Raw genomic sequence first — 17,921 nt, 5'->3', positions numbered from 1 at the left:
GGGCGCGAGGTGGCGCGTGTATGCGCGTGTAGCGCGCTCTCGGCGGGCGCTCAGTTCGGGGTCGCGCGCGGAGTGCCGCCACACAGTTATGCAACGCGCCGCCACCGTCGCCCTGGCATGGAAAATCGAAGGCGAGGGCGCGAAGGGATGCGCGCGCATCCGCATCGATACCGGTCCCCGCCCGTGCCGCTTGCTAGCCGCAGCTGACATTACACCGGAGACACCACACATTTATGGACGTTGCCAATACAGGCTTGCGAGCTTCATTTACAAAGCGGAAATCAAAGGCCACGTCATTTCACAACATTTACGATCCGAGACGGAAGAGCTCAAGTTCATTAGCTCGCAGCGATGAAAATTACGTCTTATGGACATTAAAAATAATTAGTTATTTATTTTATCGAAAGCTTTACAATTTTAATTCATGACGTGAAAAGGATTTTCATTCATTGTTCTATTGTTAAATTTTTTTACCACATAGGGTTGCTAACTGTAAAATAAATTGTTCATTCAATAATTAACCTCATTATTCAAGACAAGTCGCCAAAACGGGATAGATATAGCGACAGTTCGTTGAAGGACGTCGTCATACGTGACCCTATTTTGCCTTTTCATGGGGTTCGCAGTAGTTCAGTTCAAACAGAGCACACTTGTTTAGACCTTGTTGACCTACTATAAAGGGGTGATTGTGAACAAAGGATCACTAATGTCGCCTAGGTAATCTTAATGAACGCTTAGTTTTCTCATTTTTAAAGTTTCAATGAAAATTATACTTGAAGTTAAATTTTTTCGCTGATTTATTAGTAAAGATTTGCATAACGTCCACTGACGTACACTATTTAAAGAATGTACATTCATTTTGAATGGGAATAATAATCCTATTGTATAATTTATTTTCTAAACTTTTTTTTAATTGTACATATTTATCTTATATTTAAATAACTGCAAAACCAACTTGAAAACAGTGCATTAATCGAAACTACGGATTATAAAGTTAGGCAAGTAGAGATTAAACCGTAAAAAGGTAAATGAATCCTGCAGAATAAAACAATTAGATGTAAATTGTTGAATTATAAAAGAAATATCAACAAGCGTGTACCCGTGATCCCATCCGCTTTGATTCAAATTATGTAATCATAATTTAAATCGTTTGTTAGTATCAGTCATCAATAAAGATGACTTGCTAGTCCTGGGAAAAAGGGTTGTCCAAATTTGTCGAAATTGGAGGATATATTTGCAGATGTCAAGTTTTTTTAAATCACCTCCCTGGTTACATGAATATAGTTTTTATGAGCTCCTATCAAAGGAGTTATAGGTATTATATTATATTAGGTTTTAGGTAGGATATTATTACAACTCAAACCTTTCTCAGGGCGCCAACAATAGCTGCGTAAGCACAATGGCATGAATGGCTTAAAACGCATAGGGAAAAACATTTGTGGCTGTAACCATCATGGAACAGATATTTGACAGATATCTGAATCTCGCTAATGACATTTTCAGTTATCATTCGACAAAATTTATCTAGGTACCTATTTAACTGCCTTACCTACACATATATATACCTACAAGTTCTACAATTAGTGGTAGAACGTCTTGTGAGTCCGCACGGGTAGTTACCACCACCCTGCCTATTTCTGACGTGAACCAGTAATGCGTTTCGGTTTGGTGGGGCAGCCGTAGTACTATGAAAGCGAGACCTGACCTGAGACCTTAGAGCTCATGTCATTCCGATAGAGGCACCCGTCACGCGCGGACGTGCTCATCGACCACTCGATCGCCCGGCCTTTGTTCGCCCGGCTTTTGTTAGCCCGGCCATTGTTCGCGCGGCCTGTGTTCGTGGTACATCTGCCGACTAAGTGTTTTTCCTGGAAGTTTTTATTTGTTTTGTTTCCTTTTGTTATTTCTGTGTTCGTGGTACATCTGCCGACAAACTGTCTTCTTGTAAGTGTTTAATTGTTTTGTTTCTTTTTGTTATTTCCGTTTTGTTGTGTTTTTTCTTTGTCCTGTAGTAATCGTGCCGCATCGCCACCTGTGTTCAATAGAACCGCTCAGGTCCGAGAAGTTGGGGCCTCGCCGCAAGGCGAGTGTTTTCTAAGACCCAGGGTAGCCCCACCTGGGCACGTAGCCATCATGGACGCTGTATTTGCGGAATTTCTCCGGCTTCGCTACCCAAAGCTCACTTCCGAGTTTCAGGCCTTCAAGGCCGATCACACCGCGAGCCCTCTCGTGGACTCCGCCGAGCTCGCTGCTCCTGCGTCGCCTGTACCTGCGTGCAAAGCTTCTGCATCGAGCACCGCAGCCTCCGTCGTGCCTGCCGTTCCCGCGTCGCCTATACTGGCGAGTAAAACTGCTGCGTCGTCCGCCGTGGTCACCGTTCCAGCAGCGCGATCATCCGCGGCCTCCGTCGCGCCCTCCAAAACACCTACTCGTAGGTCACCTGCGCCCGCCTCCTCGTCCTCCGACTCTGACTCGGAGATGGAGGTCGACCTCGCCCCCGCCTCATCGACGGATGGATTCACCCTGGTGCAAAAGGGTAAGAAGCGTGCCGCGGAGTCTCGAGCTCCCGCGGCCGCTAAAATTAGCAAAGCCGCGAACGCGTCGCGCCCCCGCCCTCAGACTCCCGTTGCGCCTCCAGCCCGTGCCACTCCGTCGCCGCGTCCGGTGGCACAAAATAAAACCCAGACCCCTCCCCCGGTAATCCTTCAAGAGAAGGCAGCTTGGGAACGAGTTTCCCTGGCCCTTAAGGCCAAAAATATCAATTTCACGAATGCCCGTAACCTCGCGAACGGCATTCAAATTAAGGTTCGAACACCCGACGACCATAGGGCCCTCTCTTCTTACCTCCGTAAGGAGCGTATAAGTTTCCACACATATACGCTCCAGGAGGAGCGCGAACTCCGTGCCGTTATACGTGGCATCCCTAAAGAGTTGGATGCCGAGCTCATCAAGGCCGACCTTCTCGAACAAGGCCTACCGGTTAACTCCGTACACCGCATGCACACAGGCCGCGGAAGGGAGCCATATAATATGGTTCTCGTCGCTCTCCAGCCTACCCCCGAGGGTAAGCAAATATTCAACATCCGAACGGTCTGTAGCCTTTCCGGAATCGCAGTCGAAGCCCCACACAGGAAAGGCACACCTAGCCAGTGCCATAACTGCCAATTATACGGGCATTCTTCCCGTAACTGTCACGCGCGCCCCCGATGCGTCAAGTGCTTAGGCGATCACGCCACGGCCCTATGCACTCGCGATCAAAAAACCGCGACGGAACCGCCTAGCTGCGTCCTGTGTCGAACACAGGGTCACCCCGCAAATTACCGCGGATGCCCCCGAGCCCCGAAAATAAATCGCCGCGTCGCCCGCCAAAATCGCCTCCAAGCTTCCGGCCCTGACATCAAAGCCTCGGCACCCTCTGTGTCGCAGGCTAAGCCAGCGTTCGTTCCGGCGCCAGTGCCCAGTGTCTCGGCCTGGGCGAAACCGCTGCCGTACACGAACACGGCTACAACTCCCTCCTCCGCGATTCGTCCCGCTCCCACGACTCGTCCCTCTCCCGCGACTTGCCCTCCGACCGCGTCCGACAATCTCGCTTTAGCGATCGACTTCTTTCAGTCGATCAACTTTGAGCGCGTTAACGCTTTGGGCGACGCCATTCGCGCTGCCTCCACTGCACAACACTTTATCGCCGTTGTGCAAGAATACGCCGACGTATACGCGTCACTAAATACGTACGTCCTCCCCTCACTCCGCCGGTAATCAATGGCGTATATAAGTAGAATAAAGCCCCTATCCGTAACGATAGGTTTTTTTAACGCTTACGGTCTCGCAAATCAACGTGATCAGGTTTCTGACTTTTTGCGTGACCATCAAATTGATATATTTTTAGTGCAGGAGACCCTACTTAAGCCCGCGCGCCGTGACCCTAAAATCGCGAACTATAACATGGTCAGGAACGACAGGCTCTCTGCTCGTGGTGGTGGCACCGTCATTTACTATAGAAGAGCCCTGCATTGCGTTCCGCTCGATCCTCCCGCGCTCGCTAATATCGAAGCATCAGTGTGCCGAATCTCACTGACGGGACACGCGCCGATCGTTATCGCGTCCGTTTATCTTCCACCGGATAAGATCGTTCTAAGCAGTGATATCGAGGCGCTGCTCGGCATGGGGAGCTCTGTCATTCTGGCGGGCGACCTAAATTGTAAGCACATCAGGTGGAACTCACACACCACAACCCCGAATGGCAGGCGGCTTGACGCGTTAGTTGATGATCTCGCCTTCGATATCGTCGCTCCGCTAACCCCGACTCACTACCCGCTAAATATCGCGCATCGCCCGGATATACTCGACATAGCGTTACTAAAAAACGTAACTCTGCGCTTACACTCGATCGAAGTAGTTTCAGAGTTAGATTCAGACCACCGTCCCGTCGTTATGAAGCTCGGTCGCGCTCCCGATTCCGTTCCCGTCACGAGGACTGTGGTAGATTGGCACACGCTGGGCGTCAGCCTGGCTGAATCTGATCCACCATCGCTCCCGTTTAGCCCGGACTCTACCCCGTCTCCTCAGGATACCGCTGAAGCCATAGACATCTTAACGTCACACATCAACTCGACATTAGGTAGGTCATCGAAACAAGTTGTAGCGGAGGACTTCCTTCACCGCTTCAAATTGTCCGACGATATTAGGGAGCTCCTAAGAGCTAAGAACGCCTCAATACGCGCCTACGACAGGTATCCTACCGCGGAAAATCGTATTCGAATGCGTGCCCTACAACGCGACGTAAAGTCTCGCATCGCCGAAGTCCGAGATGCCAGATGGTCTAATTTCTTAGAAGGACTCGCGCCCTCCCAAAGGTCTTACTACCGCTTAGCTCGTACTCTCAAATCGGATACGGTAGTAACTATGCCCCCCCTCGTAGGCCCCTCAGGCCGACTCACGGCGTTCGATGATGACGAAAAAGCAGAGCTGCTGGCCGATACATTGCAAACCCAGTGTACGCCCAGCACTCAATCCGTGGACCCTGTTCATGTAGAATTAGTAGACAGTGAGGTAGAACGCAGAGCCTCCTTGCCACCCTCTGATGCGTTACCACCCGTCACCCCGATGGAAGTTAAAGACTTGATCAAAGACCTACGTCCTCGCAAGGCTCCCGGTTCCGACGGTATATCCAACCGCGTTATTAAACTTCTACCCGTCCAACTCATCGTGATGTTGGCATCTATTTTCAATGCCGCTATGGCGAACTGTATCTTTCCTGCGGTGTGGAAAGAAGCGGACGTTATCGGCATACATAAACCCGGTAAACCAAAAAATCATCCGACGAGCTACCGCCCGATTAGCCTCCTCATGTCTCTAGGCAAACTGTATGAGCGTCTGCTCTACAAACGCCTCAGAGACTTCGTCTCATCCAAGGGCATTCTCATCGATGAACAATTCGGATTCCGTACAAATCACTCATGCGTTCAACAGGTGCACCGCCTCACGGAGCACATTCTTGTGGGGCTTAATCGACCAAAACCGTTATACACGGGAGCTCTCTTCTTCGACGTCGCAAAAGCGTTCGACAAAGTCTGGCACAAGGGTTTGATTTTCAAACTATTCAACATGGGCGTGCCGGATAGTCTCGTGCTCATCATACGGGACTTCTTGTCGAACCGCTCTTTTCGATATCGAGTCGAGGGAACCCGCTCCTCCCCACGACCTCTCACAGCTGGAGTCCCGCAAGGCTCTGTCCTCTCACCCCTCCTATTTAGCTTATTCGTTAACGATATTCCCCGGTCGCCGCCGACCCATTTAGCTTTATTCGCCGACGACACGACTGTTTACTATTCCAGTAGAAACAAGTCCCTAATCGCGAAGAAGCTTCAGAGCGCAGCCCTAGCCCTAGGACAGTGGTTCCGAAAATGGCGCATAGACATCAACCCAGCGAAAAGTACTGCGGTGCTATTTCAGAGGGGAAGCTCCACACGGATTTCCTCCCGTATTAGGAGGAGGAATCTCACACCCCCGATTACTCTCTTTAGTCAATCCATACCCTGGGCCAGGAAGGTCAAGTACCTGGGCGTTACCCTGGATGCATCGATGACATTCCGCCCGCATATAAAATCAGTCCGTGACCGTGCCGCGTTTATTCTCGGTAGACTCTACCCCATGATCTGTAAGCGGAGTAAAATGTCCCTTCGGAACAAGGTGACACTTTACAAAACTTGCATAAGGCCCGTCATGACTTACGCGAGTGTGGTGTTCGCTCACGCGGCCCTCACACACATAGACACCCTTCAATCTCTACAATCCCGCTTTTGCAGGTTAGCCGTCGGAGCTCCGTGGTTCGTGAGGAACGTTGACCTACACGACGACCTGGGCCTCGAATCTATACAGAAATACATGAAGTCAGCGTCGGAACGGTACTTCGATAAGGCTATGCGTCATGATAATCGCCTTATCGTAGCCGCCGCTGACTACTCCCCGAATCCTGATCACGCAGGAGCCAGTCACCGTCGACGCCCTAGACACGTCCTTACGGATCCATCAGATCCAATAACCTTTGCACTAGACGCCTTCAGCTCTAGGAGCAGGCTTAGGGACCTCGGTAACCGTACTCGTCGAACTCGACAAAGAGTTCGCCGTGTAACCTAACCCATGAATCAGCTCGCTGAGTTTCTCGCCGGATCTTCTCAGCGGGTCGCGATTCCGATCCGGTAGTAGATTCATTCGCGAAGCAGCTACTCTTGAGTGTTAGGTCTCCTTCGGAGGCGCTCGGGCAGCTGTTAGCAAATCCCACCCCTCCTGGCTGAGCCTTTGCTCGCCCACCTGTCCTGGTGAAACTGGAAAGGCCTCCGGTCCACCAGTAATCCTTCAATCATAAAAAAAAAAAAAAAGAGCTCATGTCTCGAGGTGGGTGGCGATATTTACGTTGTAGGTGTCTATGGGTTTCCCTAACCACTTAACCCCAGGTGGACCGTGAGCTGACTACACATCTAAGTAATAATTAATTTAAAAAAAAGAATTCGAACGTCAACATTCCGCTCGCTGCAAAAACTTTACTTTGTCGTTGCTCCTAAACATTAAAACATTCATTAAACATTAAAAAAAATTTTGGTCCATTGTGGCTGGTCATTTTTATCACCCGACTTTTTTAAATCAAGTTTGCTCTGGTTCTACTGTAAGGTGGCCGAGATTATTATGGTTGAGTATTTTAAAAATATTGTTTTGGTCCAAACCGGCGCCTTTGAAATTAATGGGGCAAAGTCAATAAATAAATAAAACCGGAATAAACGGACAGGAGCATCCAAAATTATGTATTTACTGTCTGAATCGACAGCTCTTGCAGAAGCTTTCTAATATTTAGATAAATGCTAAGATGTCATTTACATTAAATATTGAAATGTAAATAATTAAACACTGACTTCATGTCAGAAAAAGTTAGAAATAACATTAAAGACGTCTTGTTATTTAGGGTTTTTTTTTATTAAAGAAAGGTGTATATTTAATATCTTATATGACTCTCTGAATACAGTTTTTGCAAAATCCTTAAAATGTTTTTCTTTAATTGTCACTCCTCCTGTTATTACCCCTTGAGCAATTGGTAGACAAAAAATACAGAGCTGATAGAATCCAGAATGCTGGCAACATCACTTCTATTACTGTAATTCCTTTTTTTTCTGAAAGTAATTCGACTCTTTCTATTAATAGATGTGAGTCGACTATTATCAAAGCCGGCAATCTGACTTTTGGACAATGATTGGTAAATCCGAAAAACGAATTATTGACTTTGTATTCCATTGGCAGTCACAAAACTCTTCGGAACGACATCTTAGATAAATAACAGGTTAACTATTAACCTTTATTTAATGCAGGTTTTGAACCGTATTCTTTGAAGGAGACGATTATATTCAAATCAATCTGTATTGTCATATCAATAAATTTTTTTTGTCCAAATGCACAGATTGCCACCTTTGATAATAGACGACTCATGTATTTTCTCCTCCTGATGTCATGTTCGTGGATTGTTGTATGAAATTTTCACATGTGGGTATATTTTTTGTTTGTGAATCCGATTATTGGCACAGACGAAAGAAAAACATCAGTAGTTTGGTCATATTTACGCCTATATATATCACGTCGAGTATTTTAGGACCAGTGTGTTTAGTGCGAGTTTTTTAACGTTCTTGATAGCGTAAAAGTTAACTCAAGTTTGGAACAGCGCCCCTAGCGGCAATGGTAGGGGAGCGTTCCAACTCCATACTTTGAGTTAACTTTTACGTACGTAAAGTATGGAGTTGGAACGCTCCCCTACCGTTGCCGCTAGGGGCGCTGTTCCAAACTTGAGTTAACTTTTACGCTATCGAGAACGTTAAAAAACTCGCACTAAGAACACAATCCACAATTTAACTTTTGGATTATCGATAAAAAACCGTTATTTTTGGGATGGTTCTGCTGATCCCCCTAGGATGGATTGTACACCAAAAACCATACATTTCACTAAGTGAATGCTGTCATAACTTGAGACAAAAGGACGAAGTCTCAACTATATTGGATAACAGTTGCCCCACACTTCTAATCGGAACGGATGAAATATAGAATACATTATGACAAAATTTTACACTGAACGACCTCGAATTTACTCCTATATGATAATTGCCAGAAACATAGTACAGGCAAACGAGACAACAAATACATCTCAGATCATTTATGTATTTATTTACCATTTATGTTATTTTACAAAGAAAATCAAATGATGCACATCGTGGGACCATCTGTTAGCTTTTTATGTAACCAATTTTGAAAACGTAAATTACTCTACGGATATAGCGTCCCTATTAATAAATGAAACAAAACTATGCCAAAATATAAATTTACTCTTTAGACAATGTCTATAACCATGCACTATATTGTAAAGCTAGTTTTGTAATTGTAAAATAAAAAACGGAAGCGACTATGTTTTAAAATTCGACAACAGATGGCGCTTATTTCATCAATATACTTTTATTTAAAAAACATAAATCTCATGCCACCACAAAAGTAACAATAAAATTAACTTATTCCGGCTAATTTTATTGTTTTGCAAATAATTTAGCAAACACAACCATTTATTATGCATTTAAATCATAAATTAGACACTAATTTTAATATGCTATCCAACTGCTCTTCTAAAGAATCCCTTCCTTCTCCATTGTTAACCACCACATCCCAATCATTGTAATCATCCAAATCACATTCTGAAGTGGCATCATCAACTCCAACCTGGAATTGAAAGCCTCTTTCCTTTCTAGTTCGATCGTCTGCAGTTATTCTCACTGTTCGGATGATGTCCCCATATGTCTCCTTGAACCAGCATATATCTGTCTTACGTCTAATGTCACTTACAATCCACACCGGTTTAATGGCAGCTGAAATAGAATAGTTTTGTAATTTGAATAGATATATATATATACTATTGAATTAAAAAAGAAATCCTTAAGTTTGTTTCTGCCTCTCTCAGAAAGGGTTCACTTCAAACTTTACAGAGCATTGAATTTTAACAGAAGGGTTTGTTAGTATTTTAAATCCTAGAGTTTCAACAACTCAGTGTTTTTCACAATTAGCATTAGTAGTAATGGTAGAGCATGACCAAGATTCACTAGATAATAGAACATTATTATTTTTTAACTTTGGTGACTAGTTAGATTTCGTACAAGTGAGCGAGAAACTGTATTTGTAAGATAAGCATTGTTAAGAATAAGTTTGTAAGATATATGAGTAAGTTAGGATGTTTTGGTTGTGCTGTATTATTTATAAATTAATCTTATCGGTATGGTAAAATAATAATCAAGTCCACTTCTCTTGTGGTTGAAGTAAACAGTTTAAAATGTTTGCTTTCAACTAAGTTCAAACGGTTTTTATGTTTATGTGAAAGTTATCATAATATATTTAAGCTTACCATTTTCACAAGCTGCTTTACAAAAGCATCCATAATCTTTGTTTCGCATTTCCTCACTCCATTTTATCATCTCCAGTCTGTATTGTTCCTTATATTCACCCTCACTGAGCAATTCGTTCAAATTCAAATTTTTCTCTTTAGCCCAATGAGTCTTGATAGGTTGAGATATTTTAATTATTTCACACTTATCTGCTAAACTAAGAAACAAACAAGCAGGTCATAATTAAAATTTTCTTTGTTAAATTTCATGGTGCTTAATTACAGATATAAGAAGAAAAAATTATTTTTGCACACCTTGAAAGAATGAAATAAATAAAACAGTTTAGATGTACATGTACAATAATAAGCAGTTTTTTCGCTAAAAGCAATCTCTTCCCAGCAACAACTTAAGTACTATGATTTTCAGTTTTTTAACATGTTGAACTCCATATGTCTACAGCATACTGTTCCCTAGAGCCGATCCAATATATTAAGAATCCTACAAAAATTGTTGTGGTGTTTTTTTGCAAATAGTGTCAAAAATTTTTAGCGATATTTCAAATGGCAGATACACAGTGTCCATCATGACTCCCTGAACCTGACTTTTTGTTAGTGACAGGGTATCCACAATGGCCCACTAGGCTAAACATGGCTTCTGGTCTGGCGTTCAACATGTTAATTTAATCATATAAACTGTAGGTCTTTAGTAAACTTTATAACATGAAAAGAGCATGTGGGAGGCTTTGCTTGAGATTTTTTGATAAACTTTGCTTGATATTGCTGATTTCTGTAATTGAAACTGTTCATCATCAGGTAGATAAGGTTTTTCAAATAAATAGGCTAAATATGTGCATAAAGTCTGCAACCTTATGGTGTTAGAGACTACTGAAGCTCATATATACCACAGGGTTAACACTGTCACCAACTTTAAGACATGAAGTCTAAATCTCAATTATTTTGTCTAATGATGGTCTCGTCTGCCCACCTAAATGTATTACTGCTCTATGGCAGGAATAGCATCTGTGCAGAATGTAAAAAGCATCTTGGTACCAAAATTTAAATGATATTTCAAACATTGATAAACAACAAACATTAATAAACACAAACTGTGTGTAAATTTCTAGAATATTCTGTATTTTACATGAAGCTTGTAAATATTTTAAGAAGCAGCAGTTATAAACAAATAAATAATTCATTGGAGATTGGAATCACACATCCTGTTTATACATTGTTCAATTTTGAAGTTTGTGACTTTACATTAAGATTTGGATTATGAAAAAAGACATGTATTACAAATTTTAAAAATTAATCAGGGGAACAGGAAATTTTAATAAAAGTATGTAGGTAAACTTACATGTGTCTTAAATGATCAGTCAAAAAGTCTTTTCCAGACTTCCTTTTACCACTGAATAACAAGATAATTTTTGGAGACATCTTCCCGAAAATCAACAGGAACAGGCTTAAATGGAAAGTATTTTTATAATGTAAATGTTGTCCGAAATGGAACTTGTTTGCTTTTTAGATTCACAGTAATAGATTTGTTGATTTCACACAGAATCAACCTAAATAATAGAATAATTATATTATACTTCAATGTACCAACAAAAACATCGATAGAAAAACGAAATATACTTATTGATAATTACCCTTTATTTGATTTGTTTATTTGTGTTTTGATTTATTTTGCTACCTACCTATTTGACATAGAAGTAAAACGACACCTGTAATCTGTAAAATCGGGAACGCGGCTGTCGTTGTCAATGTCAAATTTACAATCCTAGCAACAATTTTTTCCATAAACAGTTTTTGACAGGTTCGTTTACATGTATTAAGTACGGTGGTGAATTGTTCAAGTGGATTACTACAAAATTTTTAGCGTCTTTGTTTTATTTAAAATGTCAGTAAGATGTTACACAACTTTAGTTCGCATTCAAGGAGCCATTTCACTAAAACGACTTTTATTTAGGTCTTTTAACTAAAGATCAAGTCACGAAATTGGGAATACTCATAAAAACTTCCGAGGTAAACTCGATAAGAACTGAACTGCAGCTTTTTTTAAGGACTGGTCAGAATGTCTTCCTAGAAACTTAAGTGTATAATCTATGCTAGAAACAATTCGATTAAATAAGGCAACACTCTTAGGAGAAAACCACTTACTCTATGGAGAAAACTCAGATACGTCCCGAGGCAAGCTCTGGACTGGCACCCCAGTACCAAGCCACCTGAGGCGAACCTGGCAGCGGAGATGAAGACAATCAGGTTAGCCGGAACCGAAGCAAAGCGCATAGCCGAAGGCCGATCGGTATGGCTTCTTCTTGAAGCCTTATGCCTCACCTGGAAGCTTTATATCCTTAAACAACAACAACAAATCAGGCAATACTCTACAATTGCACCCATTTAAGTTGAGTTTTTTGCAATTACAATTAGACACAAGAAAATACTGAATTAAATAAATAAAAATTGACTGATTACTTCTTATTTCCATGTATGAATGGGCTTAAAATTAAATAAACCACTATTTGTCATTACTAGAACTATTATTAATATTAAGTTTATTATGCTACTAACAACATGTAAACCGATCCCCTTTGCATGTAGACTCATTCGCATTAGTTTTCAACAAAATAAGTATGTAAATAAAGTTTTAGTTTAACAAAACTGAAATGTTTATCTTTGTTAGAATTTACTTTGCAATTACCATTTTCAATAGCAGCTTCACTATAGCTAGAGATTATTCATTTTAAAATTTCATTTCATTATTATTTCTTTATTCTTACGCCATCTATCATTATATTTTGTAACTATTTGACAAAGAAATCCCATTCCTGACTATTACTCTGATGAACAAATTGTTTCAAGATATATGTCGGTAGAGGTCTCTAATAGCCAGGCATTTTAGTAAATTATACACTTGTTAAAAACATAAAACTTTGAAGTACAGTAGGAAGGAAATTATTTGTTATTATGAATTTGGTATTAATTAGTAAAAAAGGGTATTTTCTACTTTATACGTCTCTATGGTAACACAATTTAGACACTTTTGCTTCGAAATATTGTAGTTTGGTAGATGGTCAAGTTAGTCTTTAAAATATTACTCGTTAAGCATATTATCGTAAATTTATATTACCTACATATCTACTCACTCTACTTATCATTATATTCCTGACTTTGATTCCATAACAAACATTATTTGTACAATTTTCAATAAAAATGTAATCATGAGAAAACGGTATTAGATATTTGATCGGAAATCGTGATCTTTAAATGTACGAGTAGATATCAGATTTACTTAACCTAGTTTCGGTAATATAGGTAGATAGTACAACGCATCGCCCACCACGAGTTATTATAGCGACTAGGTATAACATATATTATTATATATGACTATTAAATAAATTCGTGCCGACACGAAAAAATGGCGTTATTTGAATGCTGGTCGATAATTTAAATGTAGCAACAACTGCTTTTAGCTTACAACCTTAATTGACTTAAAAATGCTTATCAATATTATATATCCATGTGTACTTTTTACCACCTTAGCATATTTTTCCGTATAAACTTTATTTCAATGCATTAAAATTCTTAAATGAATAACCGATGATATAACTTGCGCTCTTTTGGAATGCAAAAGGAATTGGAAGCACGATGCACGCTCACGACTTTCTGAACGACTCCGGACATGACATTCCACGTTTCGTTGTAGATCAGAACGGGACAGAATGCGAAAACCCATTTGAAGAAACGAGACAAGCTACCACGAAGCCAGTCCACGTGGACTGCTTAATATCAACACAGGAGCAACGACCAATGGAAAACGGTACCGCTAATGTATTTCTCACCTCCGCACTCACACCAAGTACGCTCGCTGTTTTAGTATTGGTTAAAGGAGTTTCAACTTAATACACATACCTGTAGAGTTTTAAATCAGACGTCGCGTTAACACAGACCTTTATTTCCAGAACGACTTATAAAAACTGGGTGAGTCAACATAGAATCGTGTTCCATGGTGATAAGATCTAATTTCGTACGCAAAATATTCTGCGGTTCTTGAATTTAAAACGATTCCCAAGAACACGGGCGCAAGTTGGTGAAGGTTTGAGGAGGCCGCGGTGCAAACTGCATCGTCACAGTGTCGCCCCCTCGCCTCACACCAGGACCCTCCTGGCTTTATAGTAGGCCCCCTGTATATGTGTGCATGTTGAGAGTCAACTGTTGTGCTGAGGCACGAGGTTTTCATAGCTCTGAGAGGTGCATGCAGCCGTTACACTCAACGCTCGTAATATTTTGCTATGGCAATATAATCCCCTTTTATTTTTCTACTTGACCACACAAACAGATGTAATAGAACTGTTGACAAAAAATATTATTAACAATTGTCATTAGCCCAACAAAAAGGTATTTTAAAAACAAAGATTTTTTCACATTTTCAAAACAACTTACGCGTTCCTATGTAGAGCCATTGCTCGAAAAACGTAAACGATAGGAGCACTTGTTTAAAATTAAAATAAGAAAAATAACTCACAGAGGTTACTAGTATAAGATATTACCCAAGGGATTCGTTTACCTGTATTATTAAATAATCTCCAGCTACCCTCGAGCACGTCGAAAAAAATAAAATTTAACGAAGCTCGAATCAAAAGAAGTTCTTAGAAACAAATCGACTCTTTAAAAGCTCTTTTACGATTATGTTTTTGATTCAATGAAAGGGGATCTTTTGTCGACAGCAGACCCGGAAATATTACGTGGAGGCTCCCCCGGGGCTTGGCGTGACGTGTACGAAAGGAAAAGGGCAAGTTATTGCTAACGCGTTCTCGACTACTCCTTTTCGTTATCTCTCATAAAGCGGTTGTTTTGAGGAACAAACTTCTCGAGTTTCCACGCTCATGAACGATGTAAAATATGTTCTTAAACGTAACACAGACGTTAAGTTTGAATATTTTATCTGTATTAAATTTAATCTATGTACATGGACGAGTTCAAACATTAAAACGGGAAGTGAGATTTAAAAATTCACAATTAATAACTCGATAGTAATAAACTCGATGGAATAGTTTGAAATTAACTATGGTAGACAATAACAGGAGTCCGGAACAATTACGAAAGCAACCAACTAACCAAGGAGTTTTTTTTCGAATAGGGTTGTTTTTCTGGAGCACCTCAACACGCCACGCCGCCTAATGGCCGCTGCCACTGGAATCGGAAACCTTTTGTAAATAATGTAACATTCGTACCTACGGAGTGGCGCTGAAATGGGACTCCCTCGGTTTATTGCTGCTAATATTTGATTTATAGGACGACTTATTAAACCCGAATGCGGACTGCTTTTGATAATAAAAAAAAACCTCTTAGACGCAGATTTGAACGCAACGTTATTAGAGAGCGAATGTTTTCGTTGGCGATTCTGATTTATGTCTTGCGTTTTATTAATTAGATTTCGTCTAGTGATTCGGCTCTTTGAATTTATTGATTCGTAAATCGTACAGAGAAATGATTCGCATTGTTAATGTATCCGATGTCTTTCATTAATCTTAATGGTTATTAATATCGAACCTAGTCAAGTATTAAATTAGTTTATTGTTAATATTTTTAGATTGTAAGTTGCTACAGTTACACTCAATCGAAACTTTTAATGATTATACTATATTTATGTATTTATTTATTCAACTTCATGCACAAAAGTACAATGGCGGCAAAATAACACAGGTACCGTTACTACGTAAACTATATTATTATCTCGTCCGTCCATTATACGACAAAAGGCACTTTAATTAAAGACTGTTTTAGAGTACCTAAATTATCGTATTACTGGTGGTAGGAACTCCTGTGAGTCGGCGCGGGTAGGTACCACCGCCCTGCCTATTTCTGCCGTGAAGCAGTAATGCGGTTCGGTTTGAAGGGTGGGGCAGCCGTTGTAACTATACTTGAGACCTTAGAACTTATATCTCAAGGTGGGTGGCGCATTTACGTCGTAGATATCTATGGGCTCCAGTAACCAATTAACACCAGGTGGGATGTGAGCTCATCCATCCACCTAAGCAATATAAAAATTAGATTGGCTAATTTTTGCATATTTTCAAACTAAAACATAATTTTTGGCAAGGACGAGGAGTGATTTCATTCAATTTGAATGATTTGAATTCGATTTTCTCTCAAACAACCTCGACTCTTACGAAGCTTATTAAAACTTTGACATGAAACTTTTTACGTATTTTTATTTGTAACACAAAAATAAGTCAGGAGTGGAATAAAAAAAAAACTCAACATATTTCTATGTCATTCCTTCGTTTAGTCAACTTTTTTGTGACATTAAGCACCATGTTGTGTATAACATTTTTGATTTACATTAGACGTCACAGATGTTTCTTTGCTTTGATCTGCTATTTAATTAGGTAATATGTAACGATTCTTCCCTAAGTAACTGAAAATACCTATTGATAAAGTTTTTTCTATCTAAATACGAATTAGTGAGATAGGCGATTTTTTATTTCCTTATGGTAATTTAATTCAGCCTTATTATAAAAAATAAAGTTAAATAAAGTTAAAACCGAAATAAGATGTACCTAACACAATTAAACAAAATTCCTTCGTCCGTCCGCCATTTTTAATGTGTGGTTTTCAAAACTACATGTGAACGTCAATAACGCACCCTTCGGAAACTATGGGAGCCGCTATCAGTGTCATCTCATCAATTCATGAAGTGTATTCAGTGGTTTATAGTGATTTCACGCGATAAATTCTGAACAAGGGGACCCGATCAACGCATGATTTAAGATAAAATTAACATAAATATAGTTCTTACACAACGTCAGGGGATCCTTATAATGTATCAAAAAGTTTTCGATCGAATCTTCGTTTATTATGTTAGTCGGAATTAACTATTCATACTTACTATGCTGAATGATAAAATTATAGTAAATTTCTATGTATGAATCATGTTTTTTTTATTTTATTTTTTATATTGCTTAGATGGGTGGACGAGCTCACAGCCCACCTGGTGTTAAGTGGTTACTGGAGCCCGTAGACATCTACAATGTAAATGCGCCACCCATCTTGAGATATAAGTTGTAAGGTCTCAAGTATACCTTACAACGGCTGCCCTACCCTTCAAACCGAAACGCATTGCTGCTTCACGGCAGAAATAAGCAGGGTGGTGGTACCTACCTGCGCGGACTCACAAGAGGTCCTACCACGAGTAATAAATGTTATATTACTGTATCGAATTATAATTTCGGCAGTCTGAATCTGCGTGTAAATAAACAAAGCAATTTCATACTTAATTTCTTGCAGGCGATAAGCTATTATTATATGTATTGTATAAAAGTAGATACTTAAAATAAAACACACTAACATCTTATTATGTTAGTGCGAGAAAAAACAATGTATCTTAGTTACGTAACACGCCTCGCACCGACATAACGTAAGACAAATATGTCCCCAAATTAAGTCAACACAAACAAAAAGGGAATAAATGCTCGAATAAAATACTTTTAATTTCCCAGGGCGCCGCTAATCGGGCAGCGCCGATGGAGGGCGCCAAATCGCCCTTTTTATTTTACTGTATGAACGCAAATCCGGCGGGAACCGAGGGGGACGGTGCGGTCACGCGCGCCCCTAGCGCCCCCGCACTTGACCCACACGACACAGGAGAGGTGTCACCGAACACGTTACCTACCCGCAAAAAATGGGGGCGCACGCCGTACCTACGGGGAGGCTCGCAGATTTTGTTTTTAATTTTTTACGATTCTATTTCGATAAGACTATTACCGTACCTTTCATCCGATGTAGCGCTGCCAATATTGGATTCTCAGTGTTTCATTTCGGGGAAACTTTTTTTGTAACATCGCATACCTAAGGTACCGACATGCAGGAATGTGTCGTTCTTAAGAACCATTCCAAATTCTTTTGTTTCAAGCCTACGTCAGCTATTTGAACATATTAATAGAAATCGAATTTTCCATCAGGATTATTAAATAATATTATGTAATCATATCAAGACTCATTTATCAGTTAATTGTTACGTTTA

At 40.6% G+C, this 17,921-nt stretch overlaps 1 protein-coding gene across 3 annotated transcripts; it reads right to left on the bottom strand.

Annotated features, from left to right (window-relative positions):
• Positions 1-8,840: 8,840 nt before the first annotated feature.
• Mpk (phosphomevalonate kinase) lies at positions 8,841-12,243 on the bottom strand. 3 transcript variants are annotated; one of them, XM_089736562.1, is made up of 4 exons: positions 12,056-12,243; positions 11,253-11,357; positions 9,920-10,116; positions 8,841-9,389 (listed from the first exon to the last, which is right to left on the bottom strand). In XM_089736562.1, exons 2-4 carry the CDS (start codon positions 11,330-11,332, stop codon positions 9,106-9,108), a joined length of 561 nt encoding a protein of 186 aa, XP_089592688.1. In that variant the 5' UTR covers positions 11,333-11,357; positions 12,056-12,243; the 3' UTR covers positions 8,841-9,105. The 3 variants fall into 3 exon arrangements, with proteins under 3 accessions (XP_089592688.1, XP_028027576.2, XP_028027577.2); XM_028171775.2 differs by lacking the exon at positions 12,056-12,243 and adding an exon at positions 11,593-11,746; XM_028171776.2 differs by lacking the exon at positions 12,056-12,243 and adding an exon at positions 11,545-11,690.
• Positions 12,244-17,921: the final 5,678 nt, after the last annotated feature.

This window comes from Bombyx mandarina, chromosome 21, assembly GCF_030267445.1.
Source record: "Bombyx mandarina strain Sakado chromosome 21, ASM3026744v2".
NCBI classification, from domain to species: domain Eukaryota; kingdom Metazoa; phylum Arthropoda; class Insecta; order Lepidoptera; family Bombycidae; genus Bombyx; species Bombyx mandarina.
The sequence above is the reverse complement of the archived record's forward strand: the minus strand, read 5'-3'. Positions and strand labels throughout refer to the sequence as shown.